We start from the raw sequence: 20,184 nt of genomic DNA, 5'->3' as shown, positions 1-20,184 counted from the left end.
TTAAACAGTAAGGCATCATTCAAGCCAGCCATTGATCTAATACCTAGACCACCCATGCCTTTTGGCATTTAGATAAACTCCCGTTTCACCCAATGCAAACCCTTTTCCCCTTTGTTACCCCACCAAAATCGAGTAATCAGCGAGTCAATCTTGTTAGTAATCGAAATAGGCAACTTAAAAAATTTCATCACGTGAGAAGAAGTACTAATCAACACGGTATTAATCAATACCAGTTTTGCCGTCTGAGACAAATTTAAAGATCCCCAAGATAAAATCCGTTTCGAGACCTTATCAACTAAGAACTGGAAGACAATCTTTTTCCCTGCAAGAAAATCAATTGGTGCCCCCAAATGTCTCTCCAAGACAGGGACCTGACCAATATCAAGGATCCCTTTCAGTTCCTCTATTTCTTCCTGTTGAGCCTATTTGCTAAATTTGACATAAGATTTATTCAAATTTAGTTGTTGGCCTAAAATTTCACCGAATCTCTTCAAAATATCCCCCACATTTTGACATGCTTTGACATGAGGTTTGATTCGCTTGGAAGAAAACAATTGCATCATCCGCAAAAAATAAGTGTGAGATCGGGGCTGACCTCCTTGTCACGTGAAGACCCTTAATTTGATTGACGTTTTCTGCCATTGAGAACATCCTAGACAAGATGTCCATACAAAACAAGAAAAGATAAGGGGACAGAGGGTCCCCCGGCGTAACCCGCATTCCGGTTTAAAAGCCTTCGAAACCTGCATTAATTAGGGTCTTATAGGAAACAGTTGAGAAACACTGAGAAATCCACTGTATCCAAATTGCCAGGAAACCATACGCATTAAGGACTCGTAAAAGAAATCCCCAGTTCACACGATCATAGGCCTTTGACATATCCAATTTTATCACAGCTTTTGTAGAAGTCCCATTACTCGTATTAATCAAGTGAAAAAGTTCATGACTTAGCATCACATTATCCTCAACATACCTCCCTGGCACAAAAGCATGTTGGAATTCTGAAATAAGATCTGGCAGAAAGGACTTCATCCTATTTACCAAACATTTAAGTATGCATTTATAAATTGTATTGCATAGACTAATAGGCCTAAACTACATTGCTAATTCTGGAATATCCACTTTTGGAATCATTACTAAAAGTGAAGCATTAAGTTCTTTCAATAAATAGCATGTAGAGAAAAAGATTTTACCCACTCAACCACTGGAGTACCCACCTTTTTCCAGTGTTGATGGAAAAATTCTGCAATAAAGTCGTCCGGACCTGGAGCCTTAAGATTATGAATAGAGAACATCGCCTTTCTAATCTCTTGATTGATGTGAAAAAGGCCGGACCAAAGACTGTGCATCCAAGTCTGCTATTACAAGCAAGTCTGACTCACGTAGAACTAAATCAATTCTTTCAAAACCAACAGTCATAGCCACTAAAGGTGGATTATACACTTCCTTTAGAGTGTCTCGAATTAAAGCCTCCAAGTTTTTTTGACCCATAATCCAGGTATCCTCATCATTCCTAAGGGTAACAATCTTTCTCCGTTTTTAACGTTGTTTAACTCTGTTCACTACAAGAAAAAAGGCCATTTCTGACGGGAAAAATCCGTCGAAAAACACATTTCCGACGGCAATTCCATCGGAAGTGGTCGTTTGAAAAGCATTTGTAGGAAAACCCACCTTTTCCGACAGAATTTTCCGTCGTAAGAGATTTTTCGGCATCGGAAAAGTCCTTCGGAAATTTCCGACAGGAATTCCGTCGGAAAATTCTTTTATAAAATTAAAAAAAAAACGTCGCGCCACCCAATGGCGTATTACCACCTCCAACCACCCAAAACGCCGCTATCAACCCCACCCCCACCCAACTATCCGAACCACACCACTACCCACCTTAACCGAAACACTACCCCACCACATACCCTAAACGAACCAAACCCCTCCTAGCCCTAATCTAACCAGACCTACCACCTTAACCCACCCCACCTAACCCTAACCCTCCCAAACTAAACCTAGATCTAAAACCACCCACCACGGCCCACTTAAACCCAGATCTAAAACCACCCACCACGGTCCACCTAAACCCGACCCACCCACCAAGAAAAAAAAACATAATAACCGAAAATAATTAAAAAAAAACAAGCCGCCACATCCACCAGATCTGCACCAGCCATCACATCCACACCCACTACAGCAACAAGCCAACAACCGACAATATTAAAAAAAAAAAACAAAAAAAAAAATATTAAAGAATCGAAAAACATACCTTAATAACCGAAATTGGCTTTGAATTCTTGAATTTGGTTTAAATAGGCCAAATTCGACCTGACCAAAAAACCATTAATTTCTATAACATCGAGAAAACAACACCCATATATTCCGGCCAAAAAACCGTTAAAGAGTCTAGATCCGACCATCGAGAAAAAGCTTATTTTTTCCGTCGAGAAGAAAAGAGATGAGGCGAAGAGAAAGAGAAACAAAACGAAGAGGAGAGAGGAAGAGAAGGAGGAGGAGAAAGGAAGAGAAGAGGAGGAGGGGGCGGAGGATAGAGGAAGAGAACAGGAAAGAAGAGAAGAGAAGGAGGGGGGCAGAGGAGAGAGAAGAGGAAGGAGGAGGAAAGAGAATACAGAAAATAAGAAATGAAGGGGGAAGCGGGTTGGTTAAGGGTTTTAAGAGGGTTATATATATATATATATATATATATATATATATATATATATATATATATATATATATATATATATATATATATATATATATATATATATATATTCCGTCGAAAATTTCCGACAGATTTTAATTCCGTCAAAAAATTAAATTTCCGACGGAATATTCCGTTGGAAAGCCCATTTATTCCGACGGATTTATATTTTGTCGTAAATTTCCGACGGATTTTTAAAGATCCGTCAAATTTCCGATGTTTCCGACGGAATTTCATGTCCGTCGGAACCAGTCCGTCGGAAATCAGCCTATTTCTAGAAGTGGTTGTACATCAAAGTTGAAGAAATATCCCCTTCATTTATCCATTTATCTTTCATTCGTTGTTGCCAGTACTTAAACTTAAGAGTACTTGATAAGTGGTTTATTTGACCACTTATTGTGTTAATTTAAACCCGGTTTTGCGATCATTTCCCCTCTTTCTAACCCAATTTTGAATGAAAATGTTTTGTCTCGGCTTTCCCCCTCTTGGTTTGTGTTTGTCCATGTTTTGCAGGTCTATGGACTCAATTTGGCAAACTTTCGGTGCATGGTTTGTGTTTAAGGCAAGAGAATTAAAGAATGGAGAGGGCGCTCCAGCAGGAGCGGGCGCTCCGATCTTTCTGCCAACTTTCTGCCAAAGCTTCAAGAATTGCACACCCTGTGAGGAGCGGGCGTGCAGCCTTGGCGCTCTTGGCTGTGGAGCGGGCGCTCCTGGCTGTGGAGCGGGCGCTCCTGGCTGGGAAATCCGTTTTCTTTGACGGATTTCCCTATGTGTTACGGGGAGTATAAATACTTCCTCCTTTATTCATTTGTAACCTAGACAGATATAGCCTAGTTTTTAGAGACTCCTCTTAGTTTGAAACATTCCTTTTAATTAATTTAGCTTAATTTTCATCAATTCAATCATTGTAATAGTTGGTTTCAAGTTTGTTTCTCAAGATTGGCACTTTGTATTCAACAATTTCAAGCCTCAATTAGTAACTTCCTTCTACTTTTCTCCATTTAATTTCTGATTTTATTTGTTGTTGCATGATATTTAAATCTTCTTAGTTCTTGATAATTTGTTATTGGATGATAGTTATTTCAATTGTTAATTATTTTTCCCCAATTATTGAAGAAGTTAGAACCCTAATACTTGTTTGCATGTTGATAAATATGAGTTGTGAGTAGTCTACTTGCTAGGGGTTGGGTGAAGCTCAACCTTTTGGGTTAATTATGCAAATGTGGGAGAAGCATTGATGCTTGTATTGCAATTAAATTGATTATATGAGATTGCTTGTTAGTTCTTCAATGATAGGATTAGCTACCCTTGATTTAGGAGCTTGATAGCATGATATGCTTAGTTTAACATGGAAATGTGAATGAAGCATGGCATTACTTATTGCAATTTGATTATGTATTTTCTATTGCTAAACTAATGAGGAATCTAAGTTTAGTAGTGTGAGTTGTTTCCTAATTGCATGAGGTTGATCTTACATATAGTCCTTGCTATATCTTATCAATTTCACTCCCCGTTTGTGTATTTGTCTTGGTCGAGTGGATCCCATTCCCCAGTGTCCTCAATCCATTGATTTAGAACCATAGTTTGTTTGTCTTCTTGACGAACCCCAATTCACCATTGACTTCGAATTAGCTTAAGTGTTAAGATCTTTGGCAACCATATCCCGTTCCTTGTGGACCGAACTCTTACTTGTCATTATGCTTGGTTTGTAAGGTGTTTGTTAATAAATGTGTTTGATTGAGTGTGGAATGTGCGACCGTTCTAACGCCCATCAGTACTCTGAGAAAAAGTATCATTAATAGCTATTCCATTGTTGCAAAGTAGTAATACTCTCTCCCTGTTCTTGCAACTCATTTGAGTACTTCCTCCAATTAATGCCTCATACTTTTTTGTTGTCCAAACACCATTTTTTGATCTTACTACGAAGCCATTTTGAATGTTGTAGCTGCTTGTACATATGTGACCTATTACACTCCACCTCCCAAGCTTCATTGATAAAAGATTTTATTTCCGGAAACACCAAACACCAAGTCTCATCAAATTAATTTGATAAGTGAAAAATTATTGTTTTTAGGGTTCTTAAGAGAAATTATCTAATACAAATGGAGAGAGAGATTGAGTGAAAGAAAATAATGAAATGAGATATGAGGAAAGAGAATGTAATGTAAATTCATTAATGGACAATGAGATTTTAATATACAAAGTTAGCAAGTTAATTAACGAACCACGCATTAAATAAAAGAAAGAAGGGCACATTTATTGACGAGAAATATGGTGTAACAATAGAATAATAAAAAGTAAAGCTAAAGTAATAACAAGTATGTCTAGACATTACTCGTATAACATAAGTAAAAAGATTCCAGATAGAAAAAGCAAAAAAGGAATACCATAAATGTAATATGTAACAAATGATATGAAACATAGAAATTATATTTTTTTTGAAGCAAGAATATAATCCTAATATATGAATCACTATAGATTATAAGAAGGTTATGATACTTACGAAGCAAGAATTTTGGGATTTATAAGAAGGTTATGATACTTACGAAGCAAGAATTTTGGGATTTATACGAAGGTTGAAAATTAGGGAGGAGCAAACACGCATAGACACATGATGTATTCAGTTTCAATTCAGCAATCTTATTGAATCAGTTTGAGTTGGGTTGAAATATGAATCACTTTAGATTTGTTTTTTTTCCAATCATAATTTCATAGTCTCTCTTCGATTTCAGATCTCAAATAACATCGCAAGATTTAAACGGACTAAATTTGACAAGCAATCGGGCCATCTAAGAGGCCAAGGGCATGATTCTTTGGAATGAACCGCATATTTTGACCGGATTGTACACCTTTGTGGCTTTGTATCTGGCAAAAAATAAATATCTAGAAGATGTAAAAATCTAGGCTAGGGGAATAATTAAAAAAAAAAAAAAAAAGTCGGTCACGACACCAATTAGGTACTTATGAATTGAGCACCTTCACTTGTAAACCCTCTTTTTAACAAGCCTTATAATCCACACACCTGGGAGTCTATTTTCTCCCTCTATCGTCCGATATAATTCCACTTCCGTCGGAAACCCTAACCCTAGATCCTAATTTTTTTTTCATCTTCTCTCTCCTCCATTTTTTGTCGCCGATCTCATCTCTCTATCTTCTCCGTAACCTAATTGGTATGTTTGTATATGTATAATACTCATCAATTTAGTTGAATTTGTTGTGTTTGATGTGATTTTGTAGTTTTGATTTTGGATTTTTGATTGATTTTGTGTGGTTTTGTAGCTTTGAAAATGGTGTCGGACGCAAGCAAGAAGAAGGCTGCTCAGAAGAAGGCAGCTGCGGCGGCGAAAAGAGGAGGTAAAGCGCCTGCCTCATCAAAGGCGGCAGCTCAAAGTGTTGATAAGGTTACTGAAGCAGTTGGGGATATGGTGATTTCTGATCGGAATTGTACCGGTATTCTTTGCTCGCATCCTTTGTCAAGAGATGTTAGGGTAAGGTTTTTTTTTTCGATCTGTTTTGTGCTGAATTTCTTATTCCTTTGTTATTTATGTGAAATTCTGTTGTTTCTGTTGATTATAATTACAAAAATTGGGATAAAAATGGGAGCTTTAGGGGGAGTTTTTGGAGTTTACTAATGTTAGATAATTGAAGTCTATTTTGGGATTTGCTTGAACTGAATAAGGGGTTTGAATTAATCAGTTAAAGGGTTTATTTTTTTTAACAAATTTATTTGGAAGTCATCATCGTGTAATGGGATTGTTTGTATTGGGATAAATAATTCATGAAATTTTGATGTAAAAAAATGATTTTTCTGTTTGTTAATCTGAAATTGAATGGCGAGGTTTGGATGATATGTTAGCCATCGAAGTATGCGGTGTAGAGAATATGGAATTGATCCATTTATTGCATATTAGTCTTTGCATATACTATGGTATTTGCAATCGTGTCTATATATATTATGGTATTTGCAATCACGTCTATATTCCTTTGAGTTTCTTTTGTTGAATATGTAGTTGGTAATAGAGTCCTTTCTTTCACATATGTTTACGTGCATGTTCACAAATCATTGTGATTAGCTGGTCTCACTTCTAGCTTATTCTTGTTAGCTATGCCGCACTTAGACCAATGCCTAGGCGAGCAGATCGTCTGTCAGCTGGGTGTTCTGCCATCTATGATGCTGGATTAATTGAATGAACTTATAATTTAGTGAATTTTCCCGAAATGTCATCCCTTGTGATTCCTTCTTACTTAGGAGGTAAAGTTATGTATAGTATGCTTTTGTATTTTGAGCATGTGACTGCTTCTAGTCTCTGTAGCTCTCTGTTTTGCGTCATGATAGAGCTACTCTACCTTGCAGATAGAGTCTTTGTCAGTTACTTTTCATGGACATGATCTGATAGTTGACTCGATGCTGGAGCTGAACTATGGAAGGTTTGTTGCTATCCCAAACTTGTATTCTTAAGTTTGTTTTTATATTTATACTTTGTTTCACTCTGGACATAATGCGTTATACTTGTAAATTACATCTGCAGACGTTATGGTTTGCTGGGTTTAAATGGTTGTGGAAAATCTACCCTTCTTACTGCAATAGGACTCCGAGAGCTTCCAATTCCTGAGCACATGGATATCTATCATCTTAGCAGTGAGATAGAAGCATCTGACATGTCTGCCCTTAAGGCTGTAATAAGCTGTGATGAGGAAAGGATCAAGTTAGAACAAGAAGTTGAAAGATTAGTGGCACAGGTGTTTACTCTGCATATATTAATTGTTTGCCTGATTTTTTATTTATTTATTTTATATAATCATTGGCTTGCAGAATTAATATTTTTGCCTATAGGATGATGGAGGTGGGGAAGCACTTGAACGTATTTATGAGCGGTTGGAAGCTCTTGATGTAGCAACTGCTGAAAAGCGTGCTGCTGAAATCTTGCATGGTCTTGGATTTGACAAGATGATGCAGGAAAAAATGACTAGAGATTTTTCTGGTGGTTGGAGAATGAGGATTGCATTGGCACGGGCGTTATTTATGAATCCAACCATCTTACTGCTGGATGAACCTACAAATCACCTTGGTAAGTTAACCACTTCATCTCATGGTACTTCTTTTGTGCTTAATTTTTCTTATGCCCAAGTTTCTCTGACATTGACATCCACTTCCCTTTAAAGTAAGGAGAGATGTTTCTCAAACATTTTATGTTAAGATGCTTTGAGAACATCTTACGGTGATTCATATGCCAGATGGTGCAATTTAGATAATCTTATCCTCTGTAAACATACTTGGTCAACATATTACGTTGAGCTGTTGACATTAACAGTAAAAATGACACTGAGCCGGGCTGGCCCGTCCCGATTGACATGGCAATGTTACTTTGAGCTGGGCTCTGGGCCATGTTTTAATGTAGAAGGACGGCTCAATGTTAGTCAACCATGCTTAAATAAGTTTGATTTGGCCTAGGCACTTAACCACAAAACTGTTGTAAGTGCGCTTGGATCGTGTTTGGGCACTCTTTTAAAATTTCAGCACATAATGTACTAATAATATGGTGGTGGTGTGATCAGATATGTTTAGCTTAATTGAATTATATTTCTCTTTGGGAACTTGTATTGTGTCGGTGTTATTGCGCATATTTTCTTAAGAAATAAGTTTGATTTACCTTGCTTGTTCATTTTGATGGCAGATCTTGAAGCTTGTGTTTGGCTAGAGGAGAATCTGAAGAATTTCAATCGCATTCTGGTTGTGGTTTCACACTCTCAAGATTTTCTGAATGGTGTCTGCACTAACATTATACACATGCAAAACAAGAAGTTGACAATCTACTCTGGAAACTATGATCAGTATGTTCAGACCCGTTCTGAACTTGAAGAGAATCAAATGAAACAATACAAGTGGGAGCAGGAACAAATTGCTAACATGAAAGAGTATATTGCTCGGTTTGGTCACGGGTCTGCTAAGTTAGCCCGTCAAGCACAGAGCAAGGAGAAAACACTTGCAAAGATGGAGAGGGGAGGACTGACAGAGAAAGTTTCCAGAGACAAAGTTCTTGTTTTCCGTTTTACAGATGTTGGAAAGCTTCCCCCTCCAGTGTTGCAGTTTGTGGAAGTGTCATTTGGCTATACACCAGAGAATATTCTTTACAAAAACCTTGAGTTTGGTGTGGACCTTGACTCCAGGATTGCCCTGGTGGGTCCCAATGGTGCTGGAAAGAGTACGCTTCTGAAGCTGATGACAGGGGATTTGGTTCCTCTTGAAGGCACAGTGAAGCGACACAATCACTTGAGGATTGCCCAGTACCATCAACATCTTGCAGAAAAGCTTGACTTAGAAATTTCTGCCCTACTATATATGTTGCGAGAATATCCAGGTACCGAAGAAGAGAAAATGAGGTCAGCAATAGGGAGGTTTGGGCTATCTGGCAAAGCACAGACTATGCCTATGAAAAATTTGTCTGATGGACAGCGTAGTCGAGTTATCTTTGCTTGGCTGGCTTATCGGCAGCCTCACATGCTGTTGCTGGATGAGCCTACTAATCACTTGGATATTGAGACTATTGATTCATTGGCCGAGGCGTTGAACGAGTGGGATGGTGGTATGGTTCTTGTTAGCCACGATTTCAGGCTCATCAACCAAGTGGCCCATGAGATATGGGTGTGTGAGAATCAAGCCGTCACTCGTTGGGGAGGGGATATCATTGCCTTCAAGAATCATCTGAAGAAGAAAGCTGGATTCGAATAAGCCGATGATTATAATGGGTGTGAGTTGGTTAGAATTTTGTCAAACGTTTATTAGTACTATGCACCTCACCTCGATCTTCAGTTTTGCCTCAATGAGCATAGCTCCTTCTCGACGTTTGGATAGAAAATTGCAGTTGAGCCTTGAAGGTACTGGCTATAGTCCCAAGCTTGGCAAGTTGAGCATTACTGTGGCCTGAGTTGAGGTAATTTTTTGTTTTTGCTTCTTTATCCCCTTAAAAAAAACACTTTATAAAAACAAACTCTGTAGTTGACCAACGAGATTATGTAAACGAGATCATTTGTGAACCTGCATGTTTGAGATTCTAAATTACTTCTAAATATTTTTTTTTATGTATCCTCTTGTTTATTTACTAATTAGTTGCTGGCTGTTGTACCTGGGAATGGTAATGGGATGTTAGCCAGTCAGCTACACTTTGGTAACAAATACACCCCAAACAGTCTAAATACTAATTATTTTTTTGTGGCAGTTAGTTTGATCATTGATAGTTACAAAGTTCTTTGTATTTTGTATGTACTTTGTAGATTTTTGTTTTAAGTTCTCACGTATTTGCTCCTGAACTGTGTTCTACATGGTGCCATTTAGATGACTGAGTAATCAAAAGGGTTGGCAGTCGAATAGTCGATGTTAGTTTCACTCGCAGAATATAATTCATAATTCAAAGCAGACATTCACTGATTTTTTTTTACAAAAACAGTGGAAGAAGATAACTTGAGATATGCAATTGTTCCTTTTTGGCTAATGAGTTACTGAGCGAGCATACGGCTGATTCTATAACATCGTGTTTGCTCTGGTAGAAATGAACTAACAGATCAACTACTCGTTTTCTTATACTCGTAATAACTTGAGATGAGAGGAAGATGCCATAACATGAGCAGTGATTTTTGGAACAAGAGACATTGAGTTTCTGTTATTTATCTAACTTGTGATGAAGAGGAAGGGTATCACATAAGCAGCCATTGAAACAAGAAGAATATATATGGAGTTTTCATAATTTTATCATTATGTGATGTGAAATTATGCATGGCTGCTATTTGAAAATGATTTCGGTATGGTAAAAATCTGTAATTTTAAAGACCAATATATAATGTATTATAGGGAATTAAAAAAAAAAAAAATTCTACCTCTGATTTTTATTATTTGTAACTTTGGAATATTTTATATCTTACAAATAATACTCCAAAGTTGCAAATAATAAAAATCGGAGGTAGTATACTTTTATACATCCTCCTTCCATTTTTAGTTCCTGTGTATTTTTTTTTGCAAGCAACACTATATAAAGGAACGGAGGGAGTATATAATAATATAAATACTTTGCTTAACAGTGGAAAAGAGAATCTGGTGTACAATATACATGCTAGGCTCTCTGTTTAGGGCTTTAATCTTGCAACAAGTTAATGTATTTAGGAAGCTAGTTTTTCCCGTGATAAAATAATTGATTTCTACACCTCCGAGCAATTCTCTGGTCTTTTTTTGCTTCACATTTAACTATTGCCTCCGTTCTGAAATGAGACCTGTCATAACTTAGAATATGAGCTGTACTACGCGTCTATGCAGGAGAAATTGATGAACTTGCAGATGCAACCGGCTTTTGCTTTGTGCATCAAGTGTGATAGCAACAGCAGCCAATCAAGTATTCCTTGTCTTTTTTATGTAGATTGTTGTGTGCTATCGGCTCCCCACTCTAGTATGTAATGTTATGCCTAGTGTAGTAGTTAGCTGGATAAATAAGACGATATTCTATGAGATGAAATTGCTGCTCATGGATTTTCATTGCGTTTATACGTGCACTAAATTGGTGCTGCATTTTCCATGAGATATATCTGCGGTGACCTGTGACAATTAATCTTTTAACTTATTCCACAATTTATCTTCACGAATTGATGCCCAAATTTCTAAGGGAAATCTCTCTCAAATTTACTGAAGGGAGTATGAAAACTGTACAATTGGCAACGTAGCAGTGGTCAAAAAACAAGTTTAATTTAGCAATCAAGATTTGATCACTTGGTTTAGAGGTGTCGATTCGGATAATCGGATGGAGTTTGGGTCGGGTCTATTCGGGTCGGATCTGGTTGGATATGTTCAGGTCAAAAATTTTATTTTTGGGTCGGGTCAAGTCAAATTTGGGTCGGATCTATCGAGTACGGGTCGGATCTATAGAGTACGGGTCGAATATGGGTCGGATCAACTCCAGATCGGTTCATGTTCGGTTCGGATAAATTCAGATCGGGTTCAAAATGGGTTTAACCGGGTTAATTTCGGGTCGGGTTGATTTCGGTTTGGTCAAGTTCGATTTGATTAAAATAAGGTTGATCCGTTGATTCATTAATTGGTCAATTTCAATTCAATTCCTTTTTGTGTTTGGTTGGATTTTAATCGAGTTGACCCAATTCATATCCAAATAAGGTTATTTTTAAACTAGAGTTGTTATTGTGTTTTTACCTTATTATTGGGTCAATATCAAGTCATTCATGTATCATATTTTTTATCGAGTTGAAAAAAGAGGTTTTAATGTTCAAGTATTACAAATTATTTGTAGCAAATTTTAGATGAGACTAATATAAAGTTTAGTAAGTTATTTTATATAATTGATATATACATGAAGTAAATTTGTTACTTCGGATTTTTTCTTTGTAGTAAAAAACGTTAACTTATTAATAATTAGTAAAATATAGTACTCATAGTATAGGAACTTGAATAAAAAGGTCAATAATTAATTATGGTTTAAATTCGGATCGGGTAAAAATCAAATCCAGTTAAAATCGGGTCGGGTTAATATCAGTTCGGGTCAAAACAAATCGGATTAGATCGGTTATTTGCTGGGTCAATTTCGGATCGGGTTGAGCTCGGGTCAGATCAAATCGGTTCGGTTTGAATTCAGGTCGGGTCAAATCGGATTCGGGTTGAGTTCAGGTCGGATCAAATCGGTGTCGGGTTAAGTTCAGATCGGGTCAAGTTCGGATTCGGGTTGAGTTCAGGTCGGATCAAATCGGTGTCGGGTTAAGTTTAGATTGGGTCAAGTTCGGATTCAGGTTGAGTTCAGTTCGGTTACATATCGGGTTTGAGTCTTGAATTTCTCAGATCAAATCGGATTGGTTACAGTTCGAAACGGTCAGTTTTTTTCGGGTCGCGAACACCTCTAACTTGGTTGTTCAAGCTAAACAAGCTGAGTAGCTGACTACACAAATGAGTAACAACTACTTAGCCCTTGTTTAGTTTACCTTAATTTTACTTATTTTAGAAAAAATAAGTTCAGATCAGATCAGAAAAAATAAGCTCAAATCAGATCATCGTTTTATCTGCAATTTTTATCTCAAAATCTCTTGGAAATTTTAGATTTTAACACCTCATAAAAACCCGAAAATGGTTTTTAACACCCCCATAAAAAAATAAATTATTTTAACACTAGACAAATTTCCAAAAAATGGGTATTACCACCACTTAACTCATTCCGTTTAGGAATCCGTTAAGTGGGCCCATAAAGCCACGTGTCGCTTTATTATTGGCAAAAAACCGAAAAAAAATTAAAATTAAAAATAACAAAATAAAAAACCTAAAACTACCCCAGCCACTCCAGCCCCACCACCGCGCCACCACCGCCCTCCCCCCAACCCACCATTATCCTCCCCGAAGCCACCATAGACGGCGCGTCTCCTCCCCCCCCTCCCCCAACCCACTTGAACCCCCCTTCCCTTTCCCGCAACCGCAATCGGCCCCAAAAACAACCAAACCCACAACCCTCAACGGCCACGAATCCCTCAAAACAGCCACGATTTCGGCCATAAATAGCCGAAATCGGCCGGTTAAGGCCACTCAGCCCCAAAACTGGTCGATTTCGGCCATTTGTGGCCGTTTTGGGGAAGGAGGGTTTTGAGTTTGGTGGTTTTTGGGGGCGACACGGTTGCAGGAAAGGGAGGGGGAGGGTTTAGGTGTGTTGGGAGTGCCGGTGCGCCGCCAGTGGTGGATTCGGGGAGGGCAGTGGTGGGTTGGGGGGAGGGCGGTGGTGGAGCGATGGTGGTGCTGTGGTGGTAGTTGGGATGGTTTCAGGTTTTCTATTTTTTTAATTTTTTTCTTTTTTTTTAACAAATAAAATGGTGACACGAGTCACCAAGGACCACACTTAACGGAATTCCTAAACGGAATCTGTTAAGTGGTGGTAATACCAATTTTTTGTAAGTTTGTCTGGTGTTAAATTTTTTTTTTATGGGGGTGTTAAAAATCATTTTCGGCTTTTTGTGAGTTGTTAAATCTAAAATTTCCAAATATCTTAAATTTCGTAATGAAAAAAGTTATGAAAATTACATATTAATAAAATACACATTATTACTAATCTAATAAGATCCCACTTGATTTATTTATTCCTTACACATTATCGTACACTTAAGGTTAAAGTTTGGTCAAATCAGATAATAAGATCAGATCAGATCAGACCAAACCAGATTAGACAAGACCAGATCGGATAAGCAAAAATAAAGTGAATTAAACAAGGCCTTAATCGCTTGTTTGGCATCGTTTTTTAGTTTTCGGTTTTCTGTTTTTTAGAAAACAAAAAACTAAAAACAGGAAACAAGAAAAAGGTGTTTTCACTTTTCTGTTGTTAGTTTTCATAATTAACATAATTTTAATATGTTTGATTAATTTTTTATTCATTATATGACATATATTATATGATTATGAAAATCAAAAAATAAAAAAATAAAAAACTACAGCAATGCCAAACGAACCTCCAAAAATTTCACGAATTCCTTGCTTATCATTCAGTTCATTGAAAATCAGCTAAACAGCTTAAACCTTCATTTTTAGAAATATTTGGTACGTAAATGATTGAAAACATGAATTCCGATCCATGCGCATCATACAACTTTGCCTATCTCATTACACTATTTGTACATCGACAACAAGGATTCATTGCTAGAAAATTCTTTGCCCCATTCGAAACGTTTGTCTCTTTTGATGATTCAGAAGATGTCATTACTAGCTAATTTGGATTGTGGAAATTTTTGGCCTTTGGAAAACTATTATCATTGGTTCTCCCAAAAGGAAACAATGTTGACTAGTTCAGAGCAAAATATACCCAATATCTCAGTATCATCGTCTTTGCTTTCTCGCTAGCAGAGTAGCAGGGGATGATCTACATCGAGGCTCATTGGGGCTTGGCCTCAAACTTTTTAAAGTGATTACATAAATACAAGGAATTTATTTACTGTCTTAAAAATGGGTTTTAAAAAAACTGTTTCACGAAGATTAAGGTATTTATCTATATCTATAACCCTTATAAAAGCCCCAACCACCCTTACTGTTTCACATTTACTGTTCCTTATGAACAGGAAATTGACGTTTCTGCCCTCCCTTGCCCTTAGCACCCTTCCTTGATTGACCAAATTTCCAGGGGTGGTTTGGTCTTTTTGCTTTGACATTCCAAGTGTTCTGAATGAGCTGACGCGTGGCATTCATCCTCTTGGTCTTTTCGTGTTGCCCATTTCTCTCTCTTGCTTTTGCTCCTCTCATCATCACTTCTCCTAAGCATCCTCAAATTTCCCCCTTTCTCTCCTCCATTGAAGCGCACTTTGAGTTCTCCATTAAAGCGCACTCTGAGTTCTCTGATCCATTGAAGCCTACTTTGAGTTTTTTGCCGGTGAATTGGATTTTCAACTTTTAAGTCCGGCGTTTTCTGGAGGTTTTATTGTTTTATCCTTTGTTTTTTTTTCGCCTGATTTCGAAATTCTAGGGTTAGGGTTAGGGTTAGGGTTTTTGGTTGGTTTTCAAGATACTCAAATCTTGATTTGCTTTAATCAAAATTCTTCATCTTTTTTGATGAAGTTGAGTTACTGGGTTCATTTCTTCTGCTGTAAATCGATTGAATTGTAGTTTGAAGCAATGTTTACACCCCATAAGAAGGTTTTTACGGATTGGTCTTTGTCGCCGAGGAGAGAGAATCAGAAAACTCCAGTGCCGAATACTAATTCTAGCGCACGAATTTCTGAAAATGGAGGTGCGATTGCTGTTAGGGATGGAGACGATCTCGAAGATTTGGATGGAAGAACTGCTAAGCTTGAAAATGAGGTGGGTTTATTTGTTAATTATATCTGTTTTATCTTAATTACTTAATTTACCTGTTTTTTTTTTTTTTTTTTTTTTTTTTTTGCATGAATTATGATTTTTTTTTGCTCACCTGGGTTTGCTCTGTTTTTACTTTATTTTTGTGGGTCTTACTGTATTTTTTTCAATTCAATGAATTTTAGTATTTTGTGCTCTGATTTGAGTAGATTTGTAGTTTTGCTTAACGATATAAGTACTCCGTATTGTCTGAAGTATAATATTAATGAATGTTGGGTCTACTTGAGTAAGGTTGAGAATTAGTTGTTTTTTGCCGTATTTTAATTGGAATTCCCCACTTAAAAAAAGAAGAAGCTTGAAGCTGTGTATGTATTGTAGTCAGTGAAGTGTTGGGTGTAGCGGATGTGAGGTGCATTGGGTTAATTGCTTCTTCCGTTGTACCAAAATGGCGATCGACCTTGAATTATTACCATTTTTAGCTTTTATCTTCTTCATTTCGTTCTTTGTAAGGTATGTGGCTTTGTTTTAAAATTTAACAATTTTTTTCCCGCTTCTTGTTGTTAATTGTAAATAGATAATAGTGTTTTTTTGTTTTGGCAGCTGTTAATTTCATGGAGTGGTTTGAAGGAGCTTCTTTGGTCGCAGCTGTGGATCTGGTTATTGCTATGTGTGAGGTGTGGTTAGTTATTGTTTCGCATTTTTTTGCGAATTTTAGTTTAATTATTGTTGAGTTTGATGAGTAATGTGATTTGGTTGATTTAATTAATTAATTAGTTCATTGCTATGTTGTTTTAGTTTAGTTAGTTAATTAGTTCATTAGCCTAATTAAGTATGTTATGTTTTAGCTTTAGCTAATAAAATTGTGAACAAAAATTAATTTCCTGTAGATTTCTATTATAAATTAATTAGAGATTAACTTAGCCTCATTAAGTATGTCAATAAAAATTTGGCTTTGGAGGTTACAGTGGGAAAGGAAATTTGCTTTGGAGACTACACTGTTTAGATACAGTATTTATACTTTGTATTAATTAATGGTTTTGTATTAATTCGTTATTTTGTGTGATTTTTGTTTTTCGGTGCTTGTTGTTTTTGTGAAATGTGGTTGTTTATTGTTTTAGTTGGGTGATTTGATGGATTTTTTTTACTTTTTGAATGTGGGTTGGTTTAGCTTGAGCTTTTATAAGGGGAATGAGGTGGTAGTACTTTTGGGATTTTGAGCTTTTATCTGCAATCATACTTACTGGACTTTGTGTTGTTAATGCTGGGAAAATGTGTTGATGTTAATTAGGTTTTCAATCAATGCCTTAGAATTTGGACTGGAAATTTACAATCAAATTGAGATCTTTGAAGTATTAGTCATCGGTTTTGATTTTTATTTTATTTTTTTTGGTTTCGCTTCACTGGTTCTGATTATGAAAAGAATGTCATTGGGTAAAATAAACTCAAGCCAGTTAAATAATGTGTGAAAGGGTTGAGTGGTAAAATTACCAATAGGTCTGGCTGACAACTAACTCTCTATTTTCAAGTTGCTCAGAAAAACAATGATGTGCAATTGCCAACATATATTGAGAGGTGAGTTCTTAAATAAAAAGTAATCTTTATGTGGTTTTCCCCTGTTTAGCTGTTTGATTTTGACTGTTCACTTTTGAAGTGCATATCAGATAAATTTTTGTTATCATTGTTAAATTTTTTTTTTTTTTTTTGAAAGAAAAGATAGCCATGTATTAAAGATTAACCGAGGTCCAATTCCGCCAAAGTGATAATACTTTGAGGGAACGGACCTAAACGAAGAAGCTCAGAGTTAGTGCCGGTATCTCACCTTGCAACGAGGTGAGCAACCGTATTACAAGATCTTTTAATGTGAGCAAAATTACATCCAACAAACAGCAAGCTATCTTTTCTAATATCTTCATAGACCAAGTGAATAGGAGACATCCCACCAGCAGCAGACTTCACAGCTTGAATGGCATTCAGAGCATCACTTTCTACCTCAATTCGATCATACCCAAACCTTCTAGCCACCTGCAGCGCATACCTTATTGCTATAGCTTCAGCCACCTCTGAGGAAGTATAATGTGATACCCTGGCAGCAGCAGCTAGGATTTGGCCCTCCTCATTGCGAATGACAACACCAAGCCCCACCTTGCTTCCCCCTAGCACATGTGCATCTGAGTTTACCTTGACCCATCCGTGACTAGGTTTTTGCCACAGTAATGCAGCACTCAAAGAAATCTGCCCACCAGAATGAGGGCTAGGCAGAACCTTTTTAGCATATATATTGTAATCAGACACCAATCGCACATAGCCAGCAGCCAACATTACAGCATTTGGGTTCTCACCTTGGAAGAGCTTTAGGTTCCTCCCTCTCCACGCAGCCCACATAAGAGCAGCCATAGTGCTCACGACCCCTGCATTGTTAAATAATTGGTGGAGTGTTAATACCTGATTTAAAAGTATTGATTCTTTATCAAATCTTGCGATCATGGCGTATGGGTATGGATATGGGTGAGATTTTCTGTATTTTTTGCAATTAAATTGATTATTTTGTTTTTATTTTTGTTTAATTAATTGGAATTTGGTATAATTTGATTTCATAATTATTGTTGTTATATTGTCATTAATATCTTAAATTTTTGGAAAATAGCAGCTAAATTCTTGATTATCTCTTTATATGAATTGTTTATAGCTCCATTGAATCTAGATTTTGTTGGATTATAGCCCTCATTGATGTGGTATTGTTGATTTAAAAAAGCAGGATCACACAAGGGAGCCCATACTTGATCTTCAAAATGTGAAATATCAGCTTGTGGCTCTTTACTTTCTTAGGGCTTAATTGTTTGTATTTAACATGCAGAGGTAGCTTTAATTATTTTGGAACTTAATGTATTTGTTTTTGGTTAATGTTGGTTATGTTAAATATAATAAGTGTAACTTGCTATTACACTATTACAACAGAGTTCCACTCATTTTCTGATTAAGAATAAGTTTTTTCGTATAAATATATTAAGTGTAACTTGCTATTACACTATTACAACAGAATTCCACTCATTTTCTGATTAAGAATAAATTTTTTTCTTGTAAAATACTTCGTATTGGGTTATTTATTTATTTATTTATTTATTTAACCTTGATTTTCCACTTGACTCCCATCCATCTTCATTAAATCTTAATTAAACTCATTCATATGTCCATTTTTCTAGCAAGTAAAATGAAAAAACTATTATGATAGCTGGTGGCTAATGACTTAATTGGAGGTAAAATGACCGGTACCTCCAATTTGGGTATATTGATCATTTTTTTAAAAAAGAACATCATTAGTGTTTACTGTTTAGTGTATGCTTTATTTTATGGAAAAACAAAGCAAATAGAAAATCAACAATGAAATATGCAAAATCATAAGAGACGAGACAGTAAGGAAAGTACTTAAGTACTTAATATGGGGAATGAAAAAAAAAAAAAAACAAATTGAAAAAGAGTATTTGTTGTAAAACCTTAGAAGACGGGGTGAAGTTAAAGGAGAAGGTAAGCAATGAAACAAGATAGCGATGAGGTAAGGTGGGGTTAGAAGACACCAATAATAATGAGAGTTTATAGTAGAATTATGCTGGATTTATACATATGTGCTTTTTAGAAGAGAGACAGAGGAAGATAGAGGGGAAGAAAGTACAAACTCTAATAATAAGATTGAAATGGATAAATATTCTTATAAATGTGAAACCCAATGAAGAAAGTACATATGCAAGTAGCACTTAACTATAAACTCTCCAAATTGTTAACAAATAAAAAGAGAATAGAGGATGGAATATAAACCACTTAAAAAGAGATTCCTAAATGAAATAGATTACTAGAGAAAATAAATAGGATACAAGTAAGTAAGTAAGATGAATGGAAGATTTTTACTCTATTGATATTACAGCACTTAGACCTCTTTCGTAAAATAACACAAGAACAAGCTATTTATGTTGTAATAACATAAAGACCTTTAAGATAATTGTTCAACAATTAAAACTTATAATTATGATACACTTATTGAATAGCTCGTAACAACAAGAATTATAAGCATTTTTAACAAAGATTTTGTGCTAGATTGGGGGGTGAAGGGGGGGGGGGATCAAGAGAAGGGTGAACAAGTACTACCTATAATTTTATTTTATATCCAATTTTTAAAATAAAAAAAAAAGGAGAGAGGGAACTACGAGAAGAATAATTAGTAAAAAAAGAGGGAGTTTGGTTAAATAAAGGAAGGAATTGTGAAAGGTAAGCAAGTGTATATCAATAATTTTCAAAGAAAGAGTAAGTAGACAAGGTCAGGGGAAGAGAAACAAAAAAAGAGAGGAGAGCTTTGGGACAATAGAAAGAGTAGGTGAGAATAAAGCACTTTAAGAGATCATTTTTAGTATTTAAAATTAAGATACAACTGTCACAAAGGAGATACATAAATGAGAGAAATTAGGAATGTGAAAATGAAAAAAAGAAAAACAAGGAGGTGGTTCAATGACTATTTTTATAGATTGTAATCAAAGAAGTGATAAAAATTACTTTTTTAAAAAGATTCTAAGATTTTAAAAACCATACAGGTTAAGTGTAAAAATGTTAAGGAATATGGAAAAGGAGAGGAGAACAAGTGAGGGTTGGAGAAGTGGTTTGAATTGAACGCAAGTAAAGATTAACTTTATGAATTTTGTAAAAT

General features: G+C 36.1%; 1 protein-coding gene across 1 annotated transcript; it reads left to right on the top strand.

The window, feature by feature from the left end:
• Positions 1-5,709: 5,709 nt before the first annotated feature.
• Positions 5,710-9,920, top strand: LOC145589447 (ABC transporter F family member 1-like). Its single transcript, XM_081646017.1, has 6 exons — positions 5,710-5,859; positions 5,969-6,177; positions 7,044-7,117; positions 7,219-7,429; positions 7,524-7,758; positions 8,365-9,920. Exons 2-6 carry the CDS (start codon positions 5,977-5,979, stop codon positions 9,417-9,419), a joined length of 1,776 nt encoding a protein of 591 aa, XP_081502143.1. The 5' UTR covers positions 5,710-5,859; positions 5,969-5,976; the 3' UTR covers positions 9,420-9,920.
• Positions 9,921-20,184: the final 10,264 nt, after the last annotated feature.

This window comes from Chenopodium album, chromosome 17 (genome assembly GCF_948465745.1).
Source record: "Chenopodium album chromosome 17, dcCheAlbu1.1, whole genome shotgun sequence".
In the NCBI taxonomy this organism is placed as follows: domain Eukaryota; kingdom Viridiplantae; phylum Streptophyta; class Magnoliopsida; order Caryophyllales; family Amaranthaceae; genus Chenopodium; species Chenopodium album.
Note: the sequence above shows the minus strand (reverse complement) of the source record. Positions and strands in the feature narration are given on the sequence as shown.